Source organism: Myodes glareolus, chromosome X (genome assembly GCF_982192425.1).
Source record: "Myodes glareolus chromosome X, mMyoGla1.1, whole genome shotgun sequence".
NCBI classification, from domain to species: Eukaryota; Metazoa; Chordata; class Mammalia; order Rodentia; family Cricetidae; genus Myodes; species Myodes glareolus.
In genome coordinates this window covers 109,900,179-109,909,339 of record NC_142053.1, presented here as the reverse complement: position 1 = coordinate 109,909,339, position 9,161 = coordinate 109,900,179, and the positions used below count along the sequence as shown (strand labels likewise).

General features: G+C 40.3%; 1 protein-coding gene across 1 annotated transcript; it reads left to right on the top strand.

Annotated features, from left to right (window-relative positions):
- Nucleotides 1-7,267: 7,267 nt before the first annotated feature.
- Nucleotides 7,268-8,563, top strand: LOC125408122 (FANCD2 opposite strand protein-like). The gene has a single exon (XM_048446191.3). It carries the CDS (start codon nt 7,341-7,343, stop codon nt 7,875-7,877), a length of 537 nt encoding a protein of 178 aa, XP_048302148.1. The 5' UTR covers nt 7,268-7,340; the 3' UTR covers nt 7,878-8,563.
- Nucleotides 8,564-9,161: the final 598 nt, after the last annotated feature.

The window sequence follows — 9,161 nt, the reverse complement described above, 5'->3', positions numbered from 1 at the left end:
TCTGTGAAGAAGTTTGATGGGATTTTGATGGGAATTGCGTTGAATCTATAGATTGCTTTTGGTAGAATTGCCATTTTTACTATGTTGATTCTCCCAATCCAAGAGCAGGGGAGGTCTTTCCATTTTCTGGTATCCTCAATTTCTTTCTTCAAGGACTTAAAGTTCTTGTCAAATAGGTCTTTCACTTCCTTGGTTAGAGTTACCCCAAGATATTTTATGCTATTTGTGGCTATCATGAAAGGTGATGTTTCTCTGATTTCCCTCTCTGCTTCTTTATCCTTTGTGTATAGGAGGGCAACCGATTTTTTGGAGTTGATCTTGTATCCTGCCACATTACTAAAGGTGTTTATCAGCTGTAGGAGTTCTTTGGTGGAGTTTTTGGGGTCGCTTATGTACACTATCATATCGTCTTCTAATAACGAAAGTTTAACTTCATCCTTTCCAATTCGAATCCCCTTGATCCCCTTATGTTGTCTTATTGCTATTGCTACAACTTCAAGCACTATATTGAAGAGGTATGGAGAGAGTGGACAGCCTTGTCGTGTTCCTGATTTTAGTGGAATGGCTTTGAGTTTCTCTCCATTCAATTTGATGTTAGCTGTCGGCTTACTATATATTGCTTTTATTATATTTAGGCATGATCCTCGTATACCCAATCTCTCCAACACCTTTATCATAAAGGGGTGTTGAATTTTGTCAAATGCTTTTTCTGCATCCAATGAAATGATCATATGGTTTTTTCCTTTCAGTTTATTTATATGATGGATTACATTGATAGATTGGCGTATGTTGAACCATCCCTGCATCTCTGGGATGAAGCCCACTTGATCATAATGGATAATTTTTCTAATGTATTGTTGGATTCGGCTTGCCAGTATTTTATTGAGTATTTTAGCGTCAATGTTCATAAGTGAGATTGGTCTGTAATTCTCTTTCTTGGTTGTGTCTTTGTGTGGTTTTGGTATCAGGGTAACTGTAGCTTCATAAAAAGAGTTTGGCAACTCCAAATATGTTTCTTTAGCATATTTAATGTTGATGGTTCAGGTAAGCTATATACAACTGAATACAGGAGGGTTCAAAATGTTGTGCTTTTGTAAAAAGAAATGCACATGTATCTCTGCATTAGTAAAATAAACGAGTGTAGATATACTTGTTAAAGGAGAGCCAGGCCGCTTGTTTGTCCTGGACACCTGGCTAGCTTAGCCCTGAAATAACCACAGAGAAATTGTATTAATCAAATCACTACTTGGCCCATTTGCTCTAGTTTCTTATTGGCTAACTCCTACATCTTTATTTAACCCATTTCTATCAATCTGTGTATCACCACGAGGTCATGGCCTACCAGAAAAGTTTCAGCACATCTACCTCTGGCTGTGGATCCATGGTGTCTCTCTGACTCTGCTTTCTTCCTCCCAGCATTCAGTTCTGTTTTCCATGCCTACCCAAGTTCTGCCCTTTCAAAAGGCCAAGGAAGTTTCTTGATTCATTAACCAAGGAAAGCAACACATAAACAGAAGGACCTCCTACATCATATAGTGGTATATTATTTGTGTTTTAATAATGAATTGTAATAAATAAGGCTTGCTTGAAAATCAGCACAAAGCAGTCATATTAGTCAGCCATACAGGCCAGGCAGTGGTGGCACACACCTATAATCCCAAAGCCACACTAGTTAGTCATAGAGGCCGGGCAGTGGTGGTACACGCCTTTAATCAGAACTAGAGAAGAATATAAGGAGGGATGAGACAGGTGTTTCTCTCAGTCTCAATCTGAGGATTTGTGAAGGCAAGATTGCCCATTTTTGGTCTGAGGTAGAGGTAAGAGCCAGTATCTGGCTGCTTTGCTTTTCTGATCATCAGGATGAACCCCAGTATCTGTCTTTGGGTTTTTATTATTCATGCTGCATGTAGATATGAGCTTTTCTTCTGTACGTTTCCCAATTTCTTCCTAGGGAGATCATCCCATAGAAAGAAGAGATTGAGTGTGTGACATCTACTCAGATGGAGATGGCCACCGGTGGATGCTTTCAGGAAATCTTCTGTATCAGTCAATTCTTGCTCAATATGTGTCTTCTTTTCAAGCTTTCCGTAGCCCCTGTCACTTTCCCTAGTCTCAGATGCCAGAGGTTTACATGACAGTCAACTTGGGTGGGAACTATAGTTCAGTATGGAACACTTCTCCTGGAAGTCAAAGCCCTGCATGGAACCCTCAGTACCACAGAAAAAGGTGGGACAATTATTTGGACCCATGTGAATACTCAGATGTCTTAGAGATGTAACACAGTTTGTGTACTCTTACAGTTTTCTGTCTATTGTCCATTTATTTCATAGATGAAAACTACAGCAACATCAGAAGGATATGAGTAAACCTAAAATTTCCTTTGCCAGAAACTAATTGGCAGTCACTCCATGATTTTGAATAAAATTATTCATACACACTTATGAGAAAAAGGGAGTGAAATGTTTCGATAATGTCAAATTATTAATTATTATTTGGAATGGTAGAATAATGCTTTAAATTATATATAATAATGTATTGAAATTCCATGATTATTTGTTATTTCGGTATTTAGTTTTATAAGATGTAGTGAAATTAATTTTGGTTTAATGTTATGGGAGCTTATTTGATTTATTTGACTCTTCTCCGATAATTTTTATATTTGGCCAATATGGTTAATAAATAAAATGACCCATTCTGGGCAGTGGTGGTATGCACCTTTGATCCTAGCACTTGAGAGACAGAGGCAGGCGGATCTCTGTTTGAGACCAGTCTGCTCTACAAAGGAAGTTTGGAGACAACCAAGGCTGTTACACAGAGAAACCCTGTTTTGAAAAAATAAAATAAAAATGAAAACAACTCTATCGCAGCAATAGAAAAGGAATTGACACAGCTGTGTACAGTGAGCGATTCAAAACGGATTCTGAAGAACTCAACAATCTTCCTGACAAGTGATCACTTAAATTGTAACTGAAAATCAAGATGTATTGACCCCAAAAATCAATTGTTATGATAGTCTTAACTTGTAATGATTTGTGTGTTGCTGTAGCAGGATGTAAATACAGGAAAAGATTTAACCCTTCTCAGACCTAACTTAATTTTTATGTCTTCAGTATTTTTTCTTACTGTGTCAGTTCTCAGCATAGTTGACAGGAAACTGACCTGCATGGAAACTGTACAGAGAAACATACTTTCTCCCTGAAATAACATAAAAACACTATTAAGATGACCAGTGGACCATACTTATTATTAAAACATCTGTCTTAACTGCTCTGTGTGACTTCTGATAGAAAAATTACATGGATATTTTTATTAGCATTTGTGTTTCTATCTTAACCATGCTTCTTCCTTATATTTAGGGTTGCCAAGTGCTTTCAGAAATAATCTTATAATTTCATTTATATAAATTTGCTGTGGTAAGGAAGTGAATACACCAAGATACTTTCGCTCTTCAGTTATAGACTACTTCAGTGAACCTCAAAGCCTCCACAACACTTCTCTAAGTTCTACTTAAGAACTTAGCTATCTATTTCTCTCCAGAAGTCTGCCCTTGACTCTTCTCAATAAAGGAAATTCCCAAGGCATCATCATCCCTGACTTAAAACTCTACTCTAGAGCTATAGTAATAAAAACAGCTTGATATTAGCATAAAAATAGACATATGGACCAATGGAATTGAATCAAAGACCTTGACATTAATCCACATACCTATGACCACTTGATTTTTGATGAAGAGGCCAAAATGGAACAACGGAAAAAGGAAAGAATTGTAAAAGGAGCAGCGGGCCGCTTCCCGCCGCCTACCCGGCTAGCTTTACCCCCGAAATAACAACACACAAATTGTATTTTTTTAAACACTGCTTGGCCCATTATCTGTAGCCTCTTATTAGCTAACTCTTACATATTGATCTAACCCATTTCTAATAATCTGTGTAGCACCACGAGGTGGTAGCTTTCCAGGAGGATTCTAACCTGCAGCTGTCTCAGAGAGGAGAGTCATGGCGACTGCCTGCCTCTGCTTTCTTTCTCCCACAATTCTGTTCTGTCTACTCCACCCACCTAAGGTCTGGTCTATCAAAAAGGCCAAGGCAGTCTCTTTATTAACCAATGAAAGTAACATGACCCTTCTTCATCAAAGAATCTTTAACAAATGGTGCTGGTATATCAGGATGTCAAAATGTAGAAGAATGCAAACAAATCTTTATCTATCACCCTGAACAAATCTTGAGTTCAAATGGATCAAAGACCTCAACATAAATTCAGCTACATTGAATCTGATAGAGGATAAAGTGGGAAGTAACACATAGGCACAGGAGACCACTTCCTAAATATAACACCAGTAGCATAGAAACTGTGAAAAGAAATCAACAAATGGGACATCTTGAAACATAAAACTTCTGTAAGGAAAGGTCACAATAGATAAGACAAAACGGCAAACTAAGTGGGAAAAGATCTTCACCAACCCCACATATGACAGAGGGCTGATTTTCAAAATATATGAAGAACTCAAGAAGCTAGACATCAAATACAAAATAATTCAATTAAAAATGATGTACAGAGCTAAACAGAGAATTCGCAGCAGAAGAATTTCAGATGACCAAAAAACATTTAAAGAATTTCTCAACATCCTTAATCATCAGGGAAATGCAAAAACGACTCTGAGATACCATTTTCCACCTGTCAGAATGGCTAAGATCAAAAGCACTGAGGACAGCCTATGTTAGAGAGGATGTGGAGTCAGGGAGTCACTCCTCCACTGCTGGCTTGCTGGAGTGCAAACTTGTACAGCCACTTTGGAAACCAGTATGGCGGTTTCCCAGAAATTTGAGAATCAATCTACCTCAAGACCCAATGGAAAAATAAAAGACCCAACAATGCCATTCCTGAGCATATACCCAAAGGACGTTCAATCATACCACAAGGACACTTGCTCAACAATGTGCATAGCAGCATTATTTGTAGTAACCAGAACATGGAAACAACCTAGATGCCCCTCAACAGATGAATGGATAAGGAAAATGTGGTACATTTACAGAATGTATTATTGCTCAGCTGTGAAAAATGATCTCATGAAAATTGCAGACAAATGGATGGGACTATACAAAATCCATCCTGAGTGAGATAGTGCAGACTCAGAAAGACAAACACAGTATGTATTCACTCATAAGCAGATATTAGATGTAACACAAAGGATAACCAGACTACAATCCACACCTTCAGAGTAGTTAGGTAACAAGGCGATCCCTAAGAGGGATGCATGGATCACCCTCGAATGGGGAGGTAAACGAGCGCTCCTGAGAAAACTGGAGGTGAAGGAGGACAGTAAAAAGGAGGGGTTGGAAGATGAGATCATGAGGGAAGAAGATGGTCAAACCGGGGAGAGGGACGGAGTGGGAGCACAATAAAAGAGCTCTTGATAGAGAGAGCCATTATGGGATTAGAGAGAAAATTGGGGCTAGGGGTATTTGCAAGAACCCACAAAAATGACCTCAGCTAAAACTCCTAGTAAGAGTGGAGAGGGAGCCCGAACTTGCCTTCCCTTGTAATTAGATTGGTGAATACCCCAACTATCAGCATAGAGCCTTCATCCAGCAGCTGACAGAACCAGATGCAGAGATCCATAACTAAGCACCAGGCTGCACTCTGGGAAGCCAACTGAAGAGAGGGAGGAGGGAATATGTGATCAAAGGAGGTCAAGATCATGATGGAGAAATCTATAGCGACAATTGCACCATGCTCATAGAAACTCATGAACTCTAGATTGACAGCTGTGGAGCCTCCATGGGACCAAACTAGGCTCTCCATAAGTGAGAGACAGTGGTGAAGTTTGGACTCTCTGTGAGGTTCCTGGCAGTAGGAGCGGGATCTATCCCTGGTGCATGAACTAATTTATTGGAGCCCATTCCCTATGGTGGGATGTCATGCTTGGCCTCAATGCAGGAGGGAGGGGCTTGGTTCTGCCCCAAATTAATGGACAAAATTTTGTTGACTTCCCATAGGAGTCCTTACACACTGGGAGAAGTGGATGGGGGTAGGTTGGGGGAGAGCTGGGAGGTGGTGGAAGGGAGAACAGTAGACGGAATGTAAGATGAAGTTTTAAAAATGAAAATGAAAAAAAATGTATTTTGATAAGGAAGTTATATTTTTGCTCTTCCCCCTCAACTTTAGTGAAAGACTACCTCGGTGTACCCTCAAAGTCTCCCTATCACTTCTCTAACTGCTACTTAAGTACTTAGGCATCTAATCCTCTCCTGAAGCCTGCACTTGACTCTTCTCAAGGACATCTGTTCTTTCTCCTTACCCAAAAGCTCACTGATTTTGTTTCACTTTGACTTTCAAACATGCATAAGAGGTACTTGAGGCTCCGAGACAGATGCCCCCTCTTTTTCCTCCTGCATGGAGCTTGACTCTCTAATGCCACTAGCATTACTTCATACTTATGAATGCCCCTCTGTCTTCAAAGATAGATTAAAAAAACAGAACAAGCACGGGCATTATGGTGTGCAACTGTAGTTCCAGCATTTGGGGAACTGAGGCAGGATGATCATGTTTTGGTGGCTAACCTGAGTTACCTAGTGTACTAGGATACCTAGGGATATAAAGCAAGGTCAAGGCCAGTTTGGGCAATATAGAAAGTTCAAGACTAGACTAGTCTACTTAGCAAGCCATTATTTTTTTTTATTTTTTATTTTTTTAGCATTGGAGTCTGAACTCAGAGCCTCACACGTGCTAGTGAGTTCCAACTGCAGCACACAGGCTCGCTCTTGAAGAAACCAACAAACAAAACAAAAAAAGGACAAAAATTACACAGAACAAGATAAAGAAAACATATTCTAACACCACAGCTGAGTTTTTCTGAACAGAAACATCCAATGAGAAGAGAACCACAAAGAAGAGAAATGAAGAACAATAGGGAAAATGACTTTCTGGGTTTGTTCATTGCTTTCATTATGCTATGTTATTTAAGATGCTTTTAAAGGTGACCTAGTGACATTTTCTACATTACTGGTAAAATGATAACATCTTATTTCCTATTCACTTTCATTGCACACCAGAAAATAATTCTAAACTATCATCTTTCACTCATAACATAATGATGTGACAAAAAAAGGGGGGCCTGGTCTCCAGAGTCCCACAACCGACTTTCTGAGGATTGGGCAGTAGGCAGGTTCTGACACCTCACAGAGGGGCACCTCCAGTCTCCAGCCTCGAGCCCTGCTATTGGTCAGGTTCTGGTGATCTGGGTCACAAAGGTTGCTAGGTGCTGGGTGGAGAAAAGAGAAAAGACTCAGCTGTGACAATCTATCTAGTGTATGTTGTGTGGGAGTGTAGTGTGACTGTCAATGTCAGGATACCAGCTCTTTTCACCGTGGACCCCACTGGACGAGAATTTGCGATGGCTACGGCACACAACACCTACCCTTTCATCCAAACACCCTTTTCGGGACTCTTATTTCTTACCACAATCCCCTTCTGACCTTGAAGTACAAAGGTGCTTTCAGGAAGTTGCTGTTGTCTTAGACAGCCCACCGGTGGCTAGTGCAGAGAGCCCAGAGTCACCTGGCCAAGCATCAGAGGACCAGACCACCGACAAGAAGAAACTACTGGTTAAGAAACCTGAGCCGATCCGCCTCATTGGATTGGATGCTGTCTTTGGCGGGTCTATTACAGTCCAGCCACCTAAGTGGACTGGAACCTTCAGAGTTTCAGACACATCAGCCTTCTCTAAAGTTGTCAGTAAGAAGCAACAGTGGCCCACAGGACTCAAGGAGCCTCAGATTGAGATGATCATGGCTATGTGCAAGCAGATGCTACGCTCGATCCTCCTCCTGTATGCCATATACAAAAAGTGTACCTTTGCCCTGCAGTACTCCCAGTAATGTGCCCCCATCTGACTCCTGTACTTCACACCACACTCTATACCTGGAGCCTATAAAGATCTGTCCATGTAAATCAATCTGGAACATCATGCTTGCTAATTTGCTCCTCTGTCAAGATGGGAGAATCCAGAAGCTCCCCCCCCCCACCTTTCTTTTCAGAATCAGGGCCAATGAGCCTGATCAGAAAGGTCATTTTGGCTGAACAGACATTTAAACATGAAACTATCATTGCCATGACCGTGTGATAAAGAACAGTTAAATCACCCAAACCAACCAATCTAGTGTGAACATACTCAAGCTCCAAAGATAACGAAGAGCTGGCAGCAGAAACGGACGATAAAAAAGACGGGCATGGAGTTTTCAGTGTACCAGAAGATGAAGAGATCAACAATCAAAATCTATGTGCGGGTTAAGTGCTATTTTGAGATCAGCCTCCCATCATCAAACATACCCTAACTGCACAACCCTACCTAAAACAAACGTGGACAAAAATATTAACAAATATTAATCTTTACAGACTGACAAGGATGAAATTGGTAGCATCTTTAAGACTGGACTTTTTAGTGAAAGACAGGAGAGTCCTCATTTCAGCTCCCAGTGTTCAATCACCAATAAACTACAATTGCTTTATTTAGAAGGAGTTGAAAGTTTCTCATTTCAAACTGTAATTTAGTCCTAAATACAGAATTATTATATAGCAAATAAACAAAATGGTAGTTTCACCCTATTATAACTGGATTCTGTTAAAATTATGAGTTTGAAAATTGTCCAACAAAAGTTGCGTGTTCTCTAATTAGTGGCTCCAAGCTCCAAATCTTCAAATGTGAATATATTGCTATAGTAACTATAGAAACCACCAAAGTACAATGGGGCCATTGCTAGAAGAAGAGAGTTGAGGAGCAATAGCGAGGGGAAAAGTAGATTACAAGTGATATGATCAGGGAAATGGGAAAGGGGGTTCATTAGGAGAGGGGAAGGAGACAAATACAGAAGAAGGTTGGAAGAGGGCAAAGAGGAATGGTAGGGATACAGTGATCTGATAGCAGAAATGGGAAGGAGGCACTGTACAGAGAGTGAGCGAAGTAAGTACAGAAGGAGACAGGAGGAGGGTAAAGGGAACTAACAGGATATAAATAATCATGTAGGGGCAAGTTCCTTAGGGAAGGGGAGAGAGGAAGATATAGGAAGATGGGAGGGATAAAATAGCAGTACGGATGACTGAAAAGGCCATAAGAAATCATACTATTAACCATTTACCTAAAAACCCTATAACATATCTAATTA

Bases quoted from the DNA above. Each gene is read 5' to 3' on its own strand.
- LOC125408122 (XM_048446191.3), top strand. From the start codon at position 7,341: ATGTCAGGATACCAGCTCTTTTCACCGTGGACCCCACTGGACGAGAAT.